Source organism: Pseudorca crassidens, chromosome 12 (genome assembly GCF_039906515.1).
Source record: "Pseudorca crassidens isolate mPseCra1 chromosome 12, mPseCra1.hap1, whole genome shotgun sequence".
NCBI lineage: Eukaryota > Metazoa > Chordata > Mammalia > Artiodactyla > Delphinidae > Pseudorca > Pseudorca crassidens.
In genome coordinates this window covers 80917947-80937873 of record NC_090307.1, presented here as the reverse complement: position 1 = coordinate 80937873, position 19927 = coordinate 80917947, and the positions used below count along the sequence as shown (strand labels likewise).

At 47.1% G+C, this 19927-nt stretch overlaps 1 protein-coding gene across 3 annotated transcripts; it reads left to right on the top strand.

The window, feature by feature from the left end:
• Window positions 1-227: 227 nt before the first annotated feature.
• On the top strand, window positions 228-19407 carry WSB2 (WD repeat and SOCS box containing 2). Of its 3 annotated transcripts, XM_067700757.1 has the most exons (9): window positions 228-317; window positions 6277-6445; window positions 11666-11910; window positions 12067-12198; window positions 15149-15249; window positions 16401-16573; window positions 17276-17386; window positions 17499-17606; window positions 18221-19407. In XM_067700757.1, the coding sequence occupies exons 1-9, from the start codon at window positions 305-307 to the stop codon at window positions 18381-18383; spliced, it is 1215 nt and encodes a 404-aa protein (XP_067556858.1). In that variant the 5' UTR covers window positions 228-304; the 3' UTR covers window positions 18384-19407. The 3 variants fall into 3 exon arrangements, with proteins under 3 accessions (XP_067556858.1, XP_067556857.1, XP_067556859.1); XM_067700756.1 differs by lacking the exon at window positions 228-317 and having other exon boundaries at window positions 6243-6445; XM_067700758.1 differs by lacking the exons at window positions 228-317; window positions 6277-6445; window positions 11666-11910 and adding an exon at window positions 14480-14560 and having other exon boundaries at window positions 12065-12198.
• Window positions 19408-19927: the final 520 nt, after the last annotated feature.

The window sequence follows — 19927 nt, the reverse complement described above, 5'->3', positions numbered from 1 at the left end:
TCCACCTGCCCGCCCCCCGCCGTTCCGCAGCCCGGCTCCCGGGTTCTCTCCAGCCCGCCCCGGCCCCGCCCCCCGCGCGTCCCCCCCCCGCGCCCGCCGCCATGTGACGGGAAGCAGCTGATGGCCTCTCCGGGCGGCGGCGGCGGCGGGCGCGGCGGCGGCGGCGGCGGCGGCGGCGGCGGCGGCGGGGCCGGGGCCGGGGCCGGGGCCGGGGCGGGGGCGGGCGGCGCGGGGGCGGCATGAGGGCCGGCGGCCCGGGGGGCTGAGGCGCCCGCCGCCTGCCGCGGGGCCGCGCGCGTCCTCCATGGAGGCCGGAGGTGAGTGGGGCCGTGGCGCGCGTTCCCCGCCGGCGGGGCCGGGCCCGTTCCCGGGGGGGTGGGGCGCGGCCTCGGCCGGGGCGGGGGATGGGGACGGCGGGGGCGCCGGACCTGGGCCGTCCGCGTCGGCCGGCGGCAGGGTGCGCCCCGGGCGACCAGCTTTGTTTCGCTTTCGCTGTCAGCGGCCGCCACCCCGCCTCCCGCCGCCGACTGGACCCGGCGAGGACGGGCCTCTGCGCGGCGGGGATCCCCATCCCCGGGACAGTCAGGGGCGCCCGGGGCCCGTCGCCTCCGCCCGGGTGGGACACGACGGGCACCAGGCCCTCGGGCGGGGGGGGTGATACCCGAGAGGGTGGGTGCCCAGGTGCTGCACTCGAGGTCTGGGTGGGAATCCGCTCTGCTCCTTACAGGCTGTGTGATCGTGGACGAACCGCTTAACCCAAGTCTGTTTTGTAGTTGCACAATGGGTTAATAATAGTATCTGCCTCAGCGGGTGGTTGGGAGCTTCCCAAACTTGTCTGTGCGTGAAAATGGGGTCTGGAATCCCTATTGAAAAAACATATTCCAAGCCTCTCCCAATAGAGACTGATTTGTAGAGCCGAGCTGCCGATCCCTGGTGACATGGATGAGGGGACAAGTTTAGGATACACCGATGAGTGAGGTACTTGCCTCTCTCCTTGTTAACAGCTGTCATCAGAAAACGGTGTGGAAGTCGGAGAGTATTGGAAGCACTTGGAGGGTCAGCCCAAATGACCATGCAGCCTCAGTGGGAATGGTGTGCTTGTTATGCAAAGGCCAAACCTCAAGACGCGTCCTTCAGGCTTCTTCTTTCCAACCACTTTGCCCCTAAACCCCACTAATAGAAGTTTGGGGTGGGCTTGTGATTTATTCTGGGAGTCCCAACTCTTGAATATACTCCCATGCTTAAAGGCGGTTTCCTGAGGGGAAATTTCTCAGAAGGGGTCAAGGCCTAGGCTCAGAATTTGTTCCAGAACCTCTTTGTATTCTTCCAGTGAAGTTCAGGCTTCATTCTGGTCAGGAGGATTCTGATCGTGGATGTTTTTGTGTTTCCCTGGCTTCTTTGAGGGAGCAGCGATTGTGGGTGGGTGGGTTGAAATCAGGGTTTTCCCTGGGGTGGTGTAACTTTTTAATTTGGGAAATGACATTTCTTTGTTTGCTGGAGTAAGGCATTCAGTACCAGGTGTAGAGGTAGCTCTCTCTGCCTTCCCATCTAGATAAGGGCTTTCTCTTCGGCGAGTTTGTTACCCATAGAACTGTTGTTAAATGGCCCCTACTGTTTGTCTGAAATCTTATGTGAATCTTTTTATAGCTTCCGCTGTCTATTCCATTGACTCCTTTTAGTTTATATCTGGAAGCGATCTGGAGCTAGCCTCCCTTTTTAGCAGGAATCTGTTTCCAGTTCTGGGTTTTTCCTAATGATTGACGACTGTGTTTTGGGGTGTGGGCTGAGCTGTTGAGAGCTGCCAAGCTACCGGTAAAAAAAAAAAAAAAAGGCCAGAGTTTTATTCTTTTGAAACTGAATAAAGACCATTGTAATGGGACTAATTGTAATGGACAGCAGTAGATATCTTCAGAGTAGTGGTTAGAATGTATTTATTCATTCAAATATTTATTGAGTGTGTACTATGGGCCAGGCACTCTCTAGGCCAGCACCGGCCAATAGAAATATAACGCGAGCCACATATGCAATTTGAAATGTTCTGGTAGTTGCGTTAAAAAAAAAAAAAAAGTGAAACAGGTGAAAGTAATTTTAAAATTATATCTGTCAATCTCGCATATCTAAAATATTATTATAACGTAATCATGAATAATTATTGAAAATTTTTAGATTTTTGCTTTTGTACTGTCTTTGAAGTAAAGTATGTACCATGTACCTAATGGCCCATCGTAATTGGGACTTGCCACGTTTCAGAAGGTCAGTAGCCACGTGTGGCTAGCAGTTACTGTATTGGACAGCACAGCCCAATAGCAGTGAACAGTTCGGAATGAAGGTGGGGAAGAGAGAAACAACAGTTACATAAAAAGAAGCAAGCAATCAAGAGAAGTTGTGCGAGTGATAGTTATAAAGAAAATTCAGTGGAGTGAAAAGAAAGTGATTGGGCCACTTTGGATAGTGAGGCCAGGAAGGTCTCTGAGAAGGTGACACCAGCACTGAGGCCTGAAGGGTAGGCAGAGCAGCTGGGCGAGGATCTGGGGCCAGCCAGGCAGAGTTTTCTGAACGGATGGAACATCTCATGTAGAGATCTCAAGGCAGGACAAATCAACAAGCTTCCTGCCGGCTAGAGTCATTCATAGCTTCTCTCTCTCTGTGTTCAGGCAAATCTCCTTTCACAGAAGAGGCCCATGGTAAATGTCTTTCCACTCTGCCTGATTATCCAAACACATCCCAGTGTTTAATTAGAAAACTCAGATCCATAGGCCTTTTCAGCAAGAAGGGCCAGGGCAGGTACAATCCCAGATGAAGCTGGATCATCTTGCCTCTGGTTTTTTTTTTTTTTTTTAAAGTTCTGCACTAATTATGGCTTTCTTTTCCAGCAGCCAAGTTTAGTTTGGGCCCAGCCTCCTCTTCAGAATCTCCGTAGTTCCTTCGTTTTTTTTCTTATTTTAGTTCTTGGATTCTTGAGCCTGAAATAGCAAGAGATTAAATCCCCAAATCACAGAAATAGAGTGTGAAATCTGGGTATGGCTTATGTTTAAGAAGCATTTCATGTAAAATGTTTGGCAAAGGCATCATAATAGTCTAAGGGGCTTCATTTCATTTATATTATAGAGAGATACCATGTATATTTATTCCACAAATATTTACTGAGTGCCTGCTCTCTGCCAGGAACTCTGCTAGGCACTGGGGATAAACATACAAGGTCCCTGCTCTGTCGGTGGCATTGATGTCCTAACTGGAGGGAGACGGATAATAATCATAATGGTGATTGTGATGTAAAGAAAATAAAGTGAGGAGTTATGAAGGACATTGACTTGGGATCAGAGCAGGGCTCTCTAAGGAGTTGTCATTTGAGCCGAGACCTGGATGAAGAGAAGGTGCCAGGCATGCAGGCATTCCAGTCTGGAATAGTCAGCTATTCCCGAGAATAGCTGGTGCAAAGGCCCTGAGGTCGGAACTAATTGCGCATAGTCGAGGGGTGAGAGAAGGCCAGTGTGCAGGACTTCTAGAGCAGGGTGAGGATTTTATTCTAAGAGTGATCGAAACTGATCACTCTGAAAGGTGAGGAGAATGGGTGGTGGGGGCCAGAGGGGGAGCCAGGAGAGCAGTCTCCTAGCAGAGGGAGCTAGGAGTCTGCTTAGTGAGAGATGATGTTGCATATATGAGCCAATGTTGATGAGACGATGTTGCATAGGTTAGAATAGCAGCCGTGAGATGGAGGAAAGTTAGGTTTGGCAAGTCTTTTGGAAGCAGATGCAGTAGAACTAGTTAATGGATTTGGTTTGGGAGGTAAAGAAAAGAGAGAAGTCAGGGGTGACCCCTTTTCATATTGTGTGGAGCCTCCATGGTGTCGAAAGGATGGATAACGTGCGTATTATGGAGGAAGCGAACCAAATGTGAATATTACCAGGGTGGAATGAAGTCAGGTGATGAAAATGTACCTCCAGATCAGTCAGTGTCATTTAATATTTGACTCCATCTGGCTTCTCAACCTCAGCACCACTGACATTTTGAGCAAAATAATTCTTCGTTGTAGGGGCTGCCCTGTAGGATGTTGAGCAGCATCCCTGGCCTCCACCCATTAGATGCCAGTAGCACCCCCTCTGGTTACGACAACCAAAATGTGTCCAGACATTGCCACATGTCCCTGGGGGGCAAAAGTGCCCCTGGCTGAGAACCACTGGACCCCATGAGGAGGCATTAACAGAATAGGGCTCTTTTACCTTAAGAAGATATCTAGAAATAATGGGAATAAACGCCACGGGGTTGCTGCGTAACACTGAGTCTTGTTTTGGATTTACAGTATAAAGTAAGTTCTTACCATGCAGATAGTCACATCCAGAGGACTGTGCTCAGATACACAAGTAATTGTGTAAGTGAAAGGATCTCCTGTGCAAACACAGATTTCTAGGAGGAGTTACCTGGGCGTATACAAATGCCAATTTAGACAGATCTGATATATTAAAACCTAGATTTAAGCATAGAACCTCAGGGAATTAATATTCTCTTTACAAAGGAAACTTCCTTAAATTTTCTTTAAATAACAAAGCCATAAAGGCTTAATATGATTTATTAAAATTCTATTTAAAGACAGAATTTTCAGCAATACATTTATTTCATGAAACAAGATATACCCATGTATTTTCCTATAATGCATGTCAGAAAAATATATATATATATACACGTATAAATATTATTTACATATATGCATGTTTACCGTCTGTTTCATTGAATCCAGGATATCATGGATTGTATTGCCAATATGTGTCACTGAAAAAAATACTGCCTATTTAACTATGAAAAGTCATCGCTTGACACATCCTGATTTTAACAAGGTCAAACTGAGAAGACTTATAAAGATGTGTCCTAAAATATACGAAATAGGGGCTGTTTAAATTAGTATCTATCTGGTAACAGCTATAAGAAGGTCAAAGTCTCAAAACTGCTAAAGTGGAACATACACATCAGACAGTGACCTCATTCAGGATGGAAGCCAGTTTTTATATTCCTATGTAACACAATTGTAGCGATCAAAAAATCAGTTCTGAAGGCCTTGAACTTACAAGCTTTGTCAGCCATTGAGAATCTTCCGCTGTAGGGGAGACTTGAACTGGGGACTGCCCTTCAGGTCGATGAAGAAGCACCAGTCCAGCCCCCGCCCTTCACAGGACGCTGTGCTAGCCTCCCCACTCCGCCCCCCCCCCCCACAAAAAAAGAAACAAGGATTGAATCGGCTTGGTGTTTGAAGGCGGCTGCGTAAATTCCCAGCTGGGGGTGGCGTCGGGGCAGAGGGAAACTTGTCACTACAGGAGAGAAAGAAATAAGGAGAGTGGGACTTCCTTCCGCTTTGATAGCGTGAGATCTGGGTATGCTTCTGGGTTGCTAATCTCAGTGGGATTCTCATAAGCAGAAAATGAGTCTAGGTGTGAACTCAGATGAGCTACTTGGGGCACGACAGGGAGGTGTGTGTGGCCGGCGTGTGGCGTGCAGGGAGACGACCGGAAAGGCAAGGCTGGGGCCGGTGGGGTGGGCTGGGAGGCCGGGTCTCAGCTGCCTTTATCTGGTAGGCAGGTGGGAGCTTTGGAATGTATTTGAAAGAACTGTCAAGATGTGATGTGCGTTTCAGCTTCAGCAGGGTCCCTGGGGGCAGGAGAAAATGCATCAGGAGAGTCTTGTAAAAGATCAGAGCAAGATGGGATGAAGGTTTAGGCCAGAACAGAGAGGAGATGGAAGTGGGAGACCAGATCAAGAAGTCTGAGTGACAGGAAGCAGGGCCAGTGCTGAACATTTTAGCCTTGATGATGGGGAGGATGATGGGGAGTGAGAGGGAGCCTGTGAGTTTCAGATATTCCTTCTTTCACCTGTTTCCCAGTAGCAGGTTCTTTTGGAGAGACCTTAAGTGCATGTGAAGGCTTCCTGATCAGCATCGTCTGATCCTTGCCTGGCCTGTCTCGTTTCTTCCTCTTCGGGCTTTCATAGGAAAACGAGGCCTCCCTTCACTGGATTCACTCTTACAAAGGTTACTCTGAGTCACGGTTAACCAGAAGTAAGGAGTGCCAGCACTGAGTAACCCCACTGGAATTCGGCCTGTGGCTACTGTTAGTGCCCCAGGTCATTTAAATGACAACTCCCTCCCAGAATCCGGACTGTCACTTTTTGCCATGGGGAGACCTTGGTGGCTTTCCAGTTTCTGAGTCAGCAAGGTGGTCAGGGGCCTGGTTCTGCCCCTTACCCTCGAGGTGAGGGTGCCTGTTTGAAGCATGCTGTCTCCTGCCCCAGAGGAGCCACTGCTGCTGGCCGAACTCAAGCCCGGGCGCCCCCATCAGTTTGATTGGAAGTCAAGCTGTGAAACGTGGAGCGTTGCCTTCTCTCCGGACGGTTCCTGGTTCGCCTGGTCTCAAGGACACTGCATTGTCAAGCTGATCCCCTGGCCGCTGGAAGAGCAGTTGTAAGTTCTTTCACACCCAAGGGAGTGAGGGAGTCCTGGGGAACTGAGCGCTCTCCCAGATGGCTCCCTGCCCGAGAGCAGGAGAGGGAAGGTGGCCAAAACAGTTCAGCAATTGGATCAGTGAGGTTTCCAGGGTCCCACATTCTGTACCTGTGAAAACTAACTCCATCGAGATTATGTTAGCCCTGAGTTTCTTTTTTTTTAACAGCTTTACTGAGATATAATTTACACGCCGTACAGTTTGCCCATTTAAAGTGTGCAGCCAGAGGCCCAGCTGGGTAGTTAGGCTTGATTATCCGGCAGCTGCTGATGAGGGCTGACTCCCCCTTACCAACTAGCTGTATTTTAAATTTCTCTAAACTACCTGAGTCCTTTGGAGGCAAATAAACTTGTCTTTCACAAAAGAAATAAATAAAGCATACAGCTAAGTGACTTGAGAATATTCACAGAGTTGTGCATCCACCACCATGATCAATCTTACAGCATTTTTGTCACCCCAAAAAGAAACCCTCTAATCCCCCTCTGCTCTCCAGCCCTGAGCAGCCTCTCATCTACTTTCTGTCTTTATAGATTTGCCTATTCTAGACATTTCGTACAAATCGAATCATACACTATGTAGTCAGTTGACTGGCTTCTTTCACTTAGGATACTGTTTTCATGGTTATCCGTGTTGTAGCATGCTTCATGACTTCATTCCCCTTTACTGCCAAATAATGCTCCATCTTATGGAGACACCACATTTTGTTTATAAGTTTATCCACTGGTGAACATTCAGGTTGTTTTCACTTTTTGGCTATTAGATAATGCTTCTGTGAACACTTATGTGAAGTTTTTGTGTGGATATATGTTTTTGTATATGTTTAACTGGTTGAGGAACTGTCAGACTGTTTTTCAAAGTGGTTCCAGCATTTTATAATCCCACCAGCAATGTTGGAGATTTCCAAATTTTCCACATCCTGACCAACACTTGTTATCGACTGTCTTTTTTTTTTTTGCGGGCGCGGGCCTCTCACTGTTGTGGCCTCTCCCGCTGCAGAGCACAGGCTCTGGACGCGCAGGCTCAGCGGCCATGGCTCACGGGCCTAGCTGCCCGGCGGCATGTGGGATCTTCCCGGACCGGGGCATGAACCCGTGTCCCCTGCATCAGCAGGCGGACTCTCAACCACTGTGCCACCAGGGAAGCCCTCGACTGTCTTTTTGATTATAGTATAGCCATCCTAGTGGCAGCAAAGTGGCATCTCATTGTGGTTTTGATTTGCATTTCCTTGTTGGCTACTGATCTTGCCCACCTTTTCATGTGATTATTGGCCCTTTGCATGTCTTCTTTGGAGAAATGCCTATTCAGATCCTTGGTCCATTTTAAAATTGGCTAGTTGCCTTTTTTATTATCAACCAAGTTCAGTTCGTGATATTAACTAGCTTTTCTGTCTCTGGGCTGGACAAGTCCCAGTATCTGAATGCTGTGAGCTCCCAGTCAGATGGCCCAGCATCAGTATTTTTTTCATTTGTCATAGGGCAACTCTATGTCTGTATTTATTTACTCAGCCAACAGTTGTTGTAGTCTTCCTTGCGTGACCCAGAGCCAGAGGCTGAGAATCCTGAAATAAATCAAACATGGCCCATGCCCATGAGGGTCTCATTTGTTTTGCTTTTAAGCATTTCTTACAAGTAGCACGTTAGATTTAAGTTTTTTATAAGTTCAGTCTGAAACTTGTTGCCTTGATAATAGGTAACGCTGATGAAAATTTGCTGAGATGGGTACTCTGCACGCTGCTGGGGTTGAGGAGTATAAATTTGTGCACTTGCTGGAAGGAAGGCCATTTCGAGGACCTTAAAACTGCTCTTCCTGCGATTAGGAATCTCAGAAATGGGGTCATCTGTTTATTTATTTAAAAACTTTTATTGGAGTACAGTTGATTTACAATGTTGTTATTTTCTGCTGTACAGCAAAATGAATCAATTATACATATACATATATCCACTCTCTTTTAGATTCTTTTCCCACATAGGTCATTACAGAATATTGAGTAGAGTTCCCTGTGCTATACAGTAGGTCCTTATTAGTTATCTATTTTATATATAGTAGTGTGTATATGTCGATCCCAATCTCCCAATTTATTCCTCCCGCCACTTCCCCCTGGTAACCATAAGATTGTGTTCTACATCTGTGACTCTATTTCTGTTTTGTAGATAAGTTCATTTGTACCATTTTTTTATAGTCCACATGTAAGTGATATCACATGGTATTTGTCTTTCACTGTCTGACTTACCTCACCTAGTATGACCATCTCTAGGTCCATCCATGTTGCTGCAAATGGGAGGTCATCCATTTACATACACTGATTTTCAACATGAAATTAATCATATGGTAGTTAAAAATCAGAAATAGCTTAAAATCTGGTGATGAGAGAACGCTTAAGGAAATTTTGGCACTGCTGTATATTTCTGTAGCCATCAAAGATTGTTGTGTGTGTTTTTTGTTTTTGTTTTTTTTAATCACAATTTTCAGTTCCTTCTATACTCAGTTTAATGGTAATGCCAAGATCATTATTTATTGGTTCCCCCAGTCTAAATACAAGGGACTCAACTTCATATCCAGACTTAAATCTGATATAGATTTATAGTCTGAAAAAGTATTTTTTAAAAAGCATAAAGTGGGAAATCTGTTACTTCCTTGAAAATCACTCTTGTATTCAAATATATATATTACTATACATAAATATATCTTTCCAATATTACGGAAAATGTAAATTTGAGCATTAACCCTTTATGTGTATCTTTTGTTTAATATAATGAGGGAAATATTGTTTAATATGTTAAATGAGCAGTTACTTGTTTTAGGGAAAAATCACACATTTTGAAGAATAATAACTTGAGGAAATGCTTACAGTACAAGGCTTACTGAAAAAAGCAAGCTATGAAACTGTATCTGCAGTATGATCCCAAATTTGTTTTTGAATAACATGTGAATGTACACATAAATTAAAAATTCATCATACAGTGTTTACTGTGGTTAGAGTGGTATTAGGATCTGGGTAATTTTTATAATTTTCTCATTTCCAAAATTTCCCCATGTTTCACTATTAATTTTATAATTTAAAATAATTGTTATTTTAAAAGTCCTTTAAAAGGGGAAATCTGGGGCCTTTATATTCTTGTTAGGGTTGTTATACATTTAAAAAATCATATAATGTAGCGCTTTTGATATTGAGCAAATAATTGATAATAACTAGATAAATGTACTACTACTTTTAATAAAATTTTCTGAAAATTCAGTTTTGGTGAAGTTAAATTCTCCTAATGACTGTCCCCGGCCCCGAGCGGCCCCCTCCCACAGTCGCGTCTGCCACCTCCCATGTAGCTCATCCCTTGAATTCATTGCAGACTCTGAAGTCCAGGGCATGTGCTGAACACTAGGCTAGGACACCCAAGACTTGACTACTAGTTCCTGTTCTGCCCCCAATTTTGTGACCCCAGGAAAGTTATCTCTACCCCTAACATGTTAAATTTATGATAGTAAAATGAATTACTATGCCAATGTGCCTTAATTCCTTTGGAATAAAGTAGCTACAGATGTATCCCTTAATTCAAATACAGAAATCAGGATTTTATAAAAAAAAAAAAGGTAACTTTGGAGGTTCTGAGCTGGCCTACAGAGCTCTCCCCATAGCTTGCCTTTTCTGTACTTCTCCCCTGGATGGCCAACTAAGGCCCCCGAGTCAGGGCTGGGCAGGTCTTCGAAGTGTATGTGTCGGCCTGGCTGGGGCCGGATGTGGATTGGATGGGCTTCATTGAAAAGACATTCAGTGTCACATTTCAGATGTTCTGTCAGAACGACACATTTTCAGACCACGTTTGGCCATTTAGACCAGGGGTCGGCACATTTTTTCTATAAAGGCCCAGATAGTAAATATTTCTGGCTTTGGGGGCCGTATGTCTCTGTCAAGACAAGTCAGCTCTGCTGCTCGAGCGTGAACACGTCCCTAGGCGAGAGGTGGGCAGACGAGCCTGGTGGAGGTGGGAGACGGCTTCACGTACAGAACAGACTGCCATCCCGGGCACACTCCCGCAGCCTCTGCTTTAGAATGACAGACTTTCAGAGTCGAAGGAGCCACGTTTGCCGCAGTCTCTCCCTTCTAGTTCTGTAGGTGAGCTTGCTTAAAATTCTTTAATATATTTCGATGATGCGATTGGCAAAAATATGACTTACTTAACTTTTCGGGAATAGATGTAATACAGAAAGAGGTTCAGCTGCATGTATGTTGGCTACAGGATTTTTCATGGAAATGAGTCCCAGCTTTATCATCACTCTTTCCTCCAGTTCGATAAACCACGGAGTGTGGCCATGTAGCAAAGCAGGACTGAATACTTACAGTGATAAAGTGTACTGCAGATAAGTGTTCTGCGTTTGTGGGCCGAACCCCAGGACTGTTTAATTGCTCATGCCTTTGAGACATTGTCTGCGAGGCAGAGTGGTGGGCAGGGCCCTGTTTCTTAGGGACGGAGTCTTATTTAGCTTGTCTGGGCCTGTGTTTCAGCATAAGTTGAAGGTAAAAGGAAAGGCTTGGGCCACGAGATCTTTGAGGTCAGCGTGCCCCTGAACAGCTCTGTGAGTTCTTCCCTTCACTGCCCTGCTGGTTGGTTCCTGGACTGGATGTGCCATCAGAGAAGTAAATGAAAGAGCCTCATTCATTGATTGGAGCAAAGCGAGTGAAGGTGGAAATCGGCGTGTACCAAGCAAACTGTTGGCCCGAAAATTGGGTTTATTTTCCTGCTCCTTGGGGACTTTCTAAGCTAGAGATAAGGGGGGTATGAGGCAGAAGAGTGGCACATGGTTATACAGGCTCTAAGTTCTGTCCTAGTTCCAAACCTACAGCATGCTTTCTTTCTCATGAGAAACATGGAGTGCATCTTTCCTTCCACGCACCAAAACCCAGGAGAACTTTCTGAAGAAGCAAATGGCTCCCTGGAGCATCTGTGATCTAGTTATCCCACAAGGCAGGTCGCCCCACTGCAGGACTGTCACAGATGGGATGAGCCACGGCCAGTGAAGTCTCTGTTACACGAATTCTAAAAATAAAAACAAGAAGAAAGGTCGTACTAGAATTCACTGAAGGCCTATTTGTTTCTGGGATTTCAAAGGCTTAGGTACCCCAGAATGAAAAGTCGATTGACTTGGTGGCAATTTCAGACTCATTAAGAACTCTCTGCTTTTCCCAGCATCCCTAAAGGGTTCGAAGCCAAAAGCCGAAGCAGCAAAAATGATACAAAAGGGCGAGGCAGCCCAAAGGAGAAGACGCTGGACTGTGGGCAGATTGTCTGGGGCTTGGCCTTCAGCCCGTGGCCTTCTCCACCCAGCAGGAAGCTCTGGGCACGCCACCATCCCCAGGTGCCAGACGTCTCTTGCCTGATCCTTGCTACAGGGCTCAACGATGGGCAGATCAAGATTTGGGAGGTACAGACAGGTAGGTCATTTCTGGCTGGGATCAGGCCCCAGGGGGCTCTCGTGCACATTCCGATCAGGGACCAGAGGGGCCGCCAGTTGGCTGAGGGGTGTGGCTGTGACCTGTAGACCAGAGCTGCCTCTCCCCCTGATCGAGTGCCCCCCTCTCTCACGCTAGGGCTCCTGCTTTTGAATCTGTCTGGCCACCAAGATGTCGTGAGAGATCTGAGCTTCACACCCAGTGGCAGTTTGATTTTGGTTTCTGCATCCCGAGATAAGACCCTTCGTATCTGGGACCTGAATAAACATGGTATGGAGGTGACGGAATGACTTGGCAACCCCAAAATACTGTATTTGCCCCTCTCTCTACTTGACCAGTGTCATTTTATCCAGAACAGTGTTTCTCAACCTTTTTTTCTGTTATTGCCTCCTGAGGAGACTTTTTAGACATGTTTTTCCTAGTCACCCCCCCCCAGCCCCCTCACCACCTGGGAGATTTTCATGCCAAAAATACATTGACTATCTCTTCAGGTACTGGATGTGTATCTGTGCTTTGTACATAAAAAAGGTCAGATTTTTCTGGCCATCGAGAACCAGTTTTCACCCCTCTGGAAAATACATGGTGTAGAATAGGTTTTCTCAGCTGTGGCACTCTTGCCATACTGGGCTGGATGATTCTTTGTTACGGACCTTCCTGTGCATTCTGGCGTGGAGCAGCATCCTTGCCCTCTTAACCCGTGAGATGCCAGTAGCACCTTCTCTAGTTGTGACAACCAAAAATGTCTCCAGACAGAGCCCAGTGTCAACATAAAGGCCACAGCCTCCCCGGGTTGAGAACCACTGATCTGGAAGAAGTCATCCATGTTGGGTACTTCCTATTAGAAGTAAAGTTTCTTTGTACAGTGGAATCTAGGTCTACAAGAATCCTCTCAGGCTGGGGTGGGGAGGGGGGCGGTCAGCCCTAGTGCAGTTCTGCTCTAAGCAGGACTGTATCCCGGAGCAGCCCGACGGAGAATTCCATACATCTCTGGTGTTTCTCCTCAGCTGGGAGGGTGACACAGGGAAGGGGAATTGGTTGCCGGGCCATTTCTCCCTCGCAGGCGTGGAGGGAGGTGGAAGGAGGAAATGGGGATGTGGGCGGTTCATGAAGAGCACCCTCGTCCCTGATGATGCAGAGTCCAAGCGGTGACTGTGCAGCTCTCCACACCACGAGAGGGGCCCCGTCCCTGCCCTCTCAGAAACGAGCCTGATAACTTGTCAGGCAACTAAGGAGGTGCTTGTGGTGTCCTCATCTGAAGGCATCGAGTCACACAGCGCGCCCTGGGTCCTGTCTGCCCGTTGCTGTGGAGCTTGTGGCTGTGTGGTCTGAGGTGGGCCTGCTGACTGGGAGGGTGCTCAGATGCAGTGCCTTTTTTTTTTTTTTGCGGTACGCGGGCCTCTCACTGCTGTGGCCTCTCCCGTTGCGGAGCACAGGCTCCGGACGCGCAGGCTCAGCGGCCATGGCTCACGGGCCCAGCTGCTCCGCGGCATGTGGGATCTTCTCGGACCGGGGCACGAACCCGTGTCCCCTGCATCGGCAGGCGGACTCTCAACCACTGCGCCACCAGGGAAGCCCCGCAGTGCCTTTTTTAATGAGTGTCGCAGGCACCTTGCCACCATCTGAGGCAGGGAGGGAGGACTCGCTGAAGGGGCTGAGAGTGGGCAGAATGGACTAGGCCAGTTACTAGGGCTTTTCAAGGAGAGGAGGGGACTCAAGTAGTGTCCCCAGGCACGGGGCCCTGCCCTCCCACCCTGCCTTGATTTATTCACTCACACCTACCCCGGGGGAGCAGGTACGCTTCTTACTTGAGAGCTGAAGAAACCATGACTGACTTTCATAAAATTTATTTCTGTATACCCGCACATACACGTGAATTCTTAAATGCATATGTATGACCATATACATTCTTCCCCCCTTTTTGGGGGCTTCTCCCCCCAAACTTTCTCATCCTCCCCTCCTTTGCATTCCTCCATAACCCCCCTGCAGTCCTGTCACCCATGCTAAATAAGACCCTTCCATATTGCCTTCCGTATTTTTCTCTATACTTGCATAATCCTATTCAGACACTCACTTTTTTTTAAATTATTTATTTCTGGCTGTGTTGGGTCTTCATTGCTGCACGCGGGCTTTCTCTGGTTGCGGTGAGCGGGGGCTACTCGCTACTCTTCGTTGCTGTGCGCAGCCTTCTTATCGCAGTGGTGTCTCTTGTTGCGGAGCATGGGCTCTAGGCGCGCTGGCACATGGGCTCAGTAGATGTGGCTCACAGGCTCTAGAGCGCAGGCTCGGTAGTTGTGGCGCACGGACTTAGTTGCTCCGTGGCGTGTGGGATCTTCCCGGACCAGGGCTCGAACCCGTGTCCCCTGCATGGGGGGGACACTTAACCACTGTGCCACCAGGGAAGTCCCAGACACTCACTTTTACATTTATGGATTTGGGGGTCATTGTTTCACAAAAATGGAATCATATTCTTCACATTTTTTCTGCATTTTTCTTTTTTATTAGACAGTACTCCATGGAAAATCTAGTTCCTTAATTTCATCTGACTTAACAGGTGGAATACTACCCTTTATTCATCCATTCCTCTGTTGATGGGCATTTAGCTTTTTCCCAGATGGAGATCTGAAGAGATGACGTGAGTGACCTAGGGTTATGCGCTGAGTAAACAGTGGAGCCAGGATTCAAGGCTGAGTTTACCTGCCTCCAGAGCATGTGGCCCTAATTATGCTGCACCACTGCTCATCTGGACATCCTGGCAAGGGTGGGAGGAGGGTGAGAGTGGGATCCTTGTGGCCAGGGGGAAACCATTACAGAGCATAAATGACAGAGAATTGAAGGTAAACACTTTCAAATTTGGAAGGATGCTTCAGAGTAACTGAGGTGGTTGGGGGACCTAAAAAGAATGTTCTCTGTTATCAAAGGAATGTATCAAACCTGATCTGTGGACAGCCTTTGTCCCACTGACCTTGTGGATTTTGGTGAAACAGTAGGTAATGATTTCCCTTGGGCATTATAACGTCATGTTAATAGATTTCAGGCATTTAAATGACAAATCCTGTCATATTTCTTTCTCTGCATTAAAAAAGGGGCCCGTGGGCTCAGCTGCTAGAGAACCGCTGGATATAGCGGGTGGGGCTGGGGGGAGGCACCACTGCCGGTTCTTCAGGCTTCCTGCTCTGTGGTTTTGGGAGTCGGCTCACCGTGTGCTCCATTTCTCTGACAGGTAAACAGATTCAGGTGTTATCGGGCCACCTGCAGTGGGTTTACTGCTGCTCCATCTCGCCAGACTGCAGCATGCTGTGTTCTGCAGCTGGGGAGAAGTCGGTGAGTCTCAAACTTGGGGTGCCCTTTGCTCTGTTGCTTCGGTTCAGGGAAGCGGCCTCATGCGTGAGAGGGTAAGTGAGCCAGTGTCCTTGAAAGCCGCCTGCAAATCAGCCCCAGCGGGAGGCACGCTGCCAGGCTGAGGCCCCTCCTTTTCTGATTTGCACTTTGACACAAACCAAAAGAGAGGAGGTGTTTGGAAGCAGATCGCTCCCGTCACGTCATGGGAGGGCTGTTTGCCTTCACAAGATGGGAAAGCCATGTTTTTTAAATTTCTTTCCCTGTTGGAGTCTACGATTTTAAAAGTTGCAACCCACATGTGTATCCAGATTTCCTTTGAACCATCTAATTTGAATCCACCTAATTAGGATTTCCATTCAAATCATAAAATGTACAGTAACTCGTTGAACTTTGTCCTGAAATCCTGTCTATTGTAACAAAAGTACTAGAAACCCAGGAACAGTTTGGGAACCGATTGTTTTTTACATCTGCATTGAGCTGTTGTTGGCTGTGACCGACTTGGGAAAGTTAAGAGTTCACTATTTGGTACAGCTCAGGTGGTTAATCATTGATTTGAGGCTTGGAACTATGTGAAAGTGAGAGTTTTCTTAAAGGAAAAAAAGAAAATACTTCTTTTAATGATTCTCAGAAAGGTTTCAAGTAAGGAGCTAGGTCAGACCTACAGCCGTGGGGCAGATTTCTGTGGTCCTGTAAACCAGAGGTGGGTGTCAGATGGCTCTGTTGGCTGACCAGGAATTCACCTCTGACCCCTATTTTTGGTTTCAAGTGAAAGGACAAGGTAGCCCTTGGCTTAGGTCTTCAGCATGCATTGCCCTATTTGCTAAGAGCGCTCAGAAGCAGGACCCAGAAGCTTCCCCTGAGCCATGCTGGCTGCTGTCTTCCTGAGGTCGGTTGGTTGATTCTCCCCTAAAGTAAGCTCCTTGAGCATGTCTGTTGGTTCTGTGCCTCAAGAATTCAGACCTGTCACTTTATTTAGGCCAGTATGACATGTTCTAGAAGAAACATAGAAAAGGGGCTGGAGCACTTAGCTTCCCCTGGCTGTGCGGCCTGGAGAGGCAAGGCTGTGCCTTCTCCTCACTGTTCACGTCTTGAGCACTGTTTCCGTCCTGACCAGGCACCTGTTCTTCCCACAGGTCTTCCTGTGGAGCATGCGGTCCTACACATTAATCCGGAAGCTGGAGGGCCACCAGAGCAGCGTGGTCTCTTGCGACTTCTCCCCCGACTCTGCCTTGCTCGTCACGGCTTCTTACGATACCAATGTGATCATGTGGGACCCCTACACTGGCGAGCGGCTGCGGTCACTCCAGTAAGGACTGCCTCCCCGCTTCCGCTTCCCGGTGGGGTGTTCGATGGGAAACCTGTCTTGGTCCAGGACACAGTGTGTTCGTGCTTATTCTGAGGCACTGGTGTGCAGCAGTGTTTCATTGTCAATTCTCAAATTAGCCCCGAGTGCCTTCAAGTCTCCTGCTATAGGAGGCTCTCTGTACTGCTTTGGATTCAGCATTATGAAACCTCACAGTGACTCTTTCTTTCCTCTTACTAATAACTGTAGTAACAGGTTCAGAATGATCCTCTTATTGAAACTGTTATTTCCAAAGTGAATTTTCATGTTCTCACCAACTTGGTCTACTTTTCCCCTTTGTCTCTGTTGTTTTCTGAAGCAAATAATAGGTAGTCCTATAATTATCATGTATCTTAGCCTAAAAAAGACTTTCAGTTTGTACTGTGGCATTAAAGCGAGGGCTGACCTACTTTGCATAAGGAAATTAGCACAGGGAATATTATAATCCTTCAGCCCCCTCCACGAGACACTGGAGCTGTATGAAATGCACTTGTTTCCAGTCGTCTTTTCCAGTCTGCAAATCCCCAGGTTTTCCACATGGGGTACGAGACATCTCTGGAACCTTTTTGTGGCCATGGCACTTTGGCCTCCTGCCTGGGGATGAAAGGCGGAGGGCGGAGGGCAGCCATCACTCCAGGCCCACCTACTGTCCTGTGTCCTCCTCAGCCACACCCAGCTCAACCCCCCCATGGATGACAGCGATGTCCACATCAGCTCCCTGAGATCTGTGTGCTTCTCCCCCGAAGGCTTGTACCTCGCCACGGTAGCGGATGACAGGTAACGAAGAGGAGCCTCTTTCTGTGGCCTCAGAGCAAGTGTTGGAAAGGGCTTGTGGCATCACCCTTGGGGTCTGGCCCCAGGTCTGCTGACACGTCCCTTTCTCCTCCAGGCTCCTCAGGATCTGGGCCCTGGAACTGAAAACTCCAATTGCGTTTGCTCCTATGACCAATGGTCTCTGCTGCACATTTTTTCCACATGGTGGAGTTATTGCCACGGGGTACGTATCTGTTAGCCGAACAGATGGGTAGTGATTTCTGCTGAGTATTCCATGTAGCTTTTTAACGAAAGAAAGCATCTAGAATTTTCTTGCCTGTGAGGAAGGCTTTAAGGAAATCTGAGATTACATAAAATTCTGATATTCTCTTCTAATAGAGTTTATCATTTACTCTTAATATTTAGCCTAAATGTCAACGTGAAAGATCTACAATTCATGCTATTAACAGGCCAAGTCTGCAAGGAAGCAGAAAGCAAGATGATGCAGCATTTATATAGGAAACCATTTAGGCCAGAGACCACCTTACAGGGAACATCTGTAATTCAACAGGTGGCACTCTTCCCTGTTACATTTGAACCCATAGTATGATCTATAAAGGGCTGTACTGACAGAGACAGCACTTTGGAACCAGAGGTGTCTTGAGTTCTCCTGCTGCCCTCAGCAGCCTTAATTACTCAGCACCACAGCCTTCATATCTATTTCCAAGGTCCAGGTTGCGTTTCACTCTCTAGAGTCTCCTGCCAGTGGAAGTGAGAGTAGAAACGTTGATATCTGTCCCAATGAAAACATACATTTCCAAGGTCTGCCGTAACGCACTGGTTTCCGTCTCATTTCAGGACAAGGGATGGCCACGTCCAGTTCTGGACGGCTCCTCGGGTCCTGTCATCACTGAAGCACTTATGCCGGAAAGCCCTGCGAAGTTTCCTAACAACGTACCAAGTGCTAGCGCTGCCAATCCCTAAGAAAATGAAAGAGTTCCTCACATACAGAACTTTTTAAGCCAGTCTCCATAGTCTTACTTGTTTCCTCTGTAGCAGGATAAATCTTCCTGACAAGTAGCTGGAGCAGTGGGCCAAACATCTGGTCTTGGATTGAAATAGAATCTCTCTTTGGGATTGTGAACAGAATGTAGCAAAACCAGATTCCAGTGGCCTCGCCAGGGCCAGGGGTCTCTTCCCCATGAGGTGTGAGGGTCAGTCGTAGAAGAGGGATTCCACTTCTGCAGTGACGGAGCCTGACCTTAACCTTCAGTCCACTTAATGGACAGCAGTGCTGGACCCTCTCTGGTCATTTTGATTCCAAGAAGTTTCCACTCCCTCGAATGGGAGTGTCCGTCGTTGATGCAGATGCAGAGGAGGTGTTGATGAAAGTTCTCTCCTGCTGGTCAGAGCCGCTTTGATGTGGACAAGGGCTTTCCTTCCTCTGACCCACGGGACAGTTTTCACAGAGCCGTCTAGGGTGAGATATTACTTAGCTTAACTAAAGTCCAGGTGACTCAGAGGCCATGCTCCTGATACAGACACTAGACTTGGCTTTTTTTTTTTTTTTTTTTTTTTTTAAGAAACAATGGCGTGCATGTGCCGGAGGCCAGATTTGTGTGTCATGTTACATGGGACGTATTCCTCAACTGCATGACTGTATCAGTGGCTACTGAGTTATCTGTCAGTTGTTCACCAGTTAGCATATTTATTTGTATTTTCTCAACAGATGTTAAGGTACAACTGTGTTTTTCTCAATGGTATCTAAAAACCATAGTACTCAATTCCAACAGTTGTGAAGATGTCTCTTAATTGTGTGAAGAATTGGTGTCGTCATCATTTCAGCTGATTTTCTTCTGTACAAGATCTGACTTGACTGCTTCACCTCATTGGACTCATCAGCCAGTCTCAACTCTGCCCCTAAACACAACTAGCTCTTTCAAAGTACTGTTCTTCGTGGCGTATAGTTATCTAATGAAGACACCTCATTCAAACAAAATCTGCCTTTGGAAAATTTAATATATTTTAAATTATTTTAAAAGAAATGCAACATCTTATCCTTGGCTTTCTTACTAGGTGCTTTGTGGAGGCCTGTGTACCATGATAAAACGTGTTGAAAAAGCAGAGGAGTCTCTCCTCTGCTGCCTTTGTTGCTGAAAGAAAAACATTTCAAGATGAGAGGCTTTCATCGAAGGAAAGAAAGTTAAAAGCTTTTGGCTTGCCGTTTCATTTTTTCCATTAAGGAAAAAAAAAACCCACCTTTTAAAACTAGTGAGTACAACAAGACAGCTGGGAATGGATTGGGCAAAATTAAGTTTTGTGGTTATCTTGAAATATCGTGTACAGTGTAGTCTGAGAGGCTCTGGGCCGCCTCCTTGAGCCCCTCACCCCACACCCCCAGCCATTAGCTTCAGACTTTGCTTTTGTCCTTTGGCAGCGAGGCCTATGTGTGTGATGCACATAACCTTCTCCCTTTTGATAATATAAGAATTGGACACCTTTATAAAGAACAGCCTCCAAAGAAAGTTGATTCTCTGATATCAGGGACGGAGGAGGCTTTCTCAT

Excerpts from the sequence above, each read along its gene's own strand:
- WSB2 (XM_067700756.1), top strand. The coding sequence starts at position 6,258 with ATGCTGTCTCCTGCCCCAGAGGAGCCACTGCTGCTGGCCGAACTCAAG. Across the intron at positions 12,199-15,148 it reads CTGGGACCTGAATAAACATG|GTAAACAGATTCAGGTGTTA; the intron begins GTATGGAGGTGA and ends TTTCTCTGACAG. Across the intron at positions 16,574-17,275 it reads GAGCGGCTGCGGTCACTCCA|CCACACCCAGCTCAACCCCC; the intron begins GTAAGGACTGCC and ends TGTCCTCCTCAG.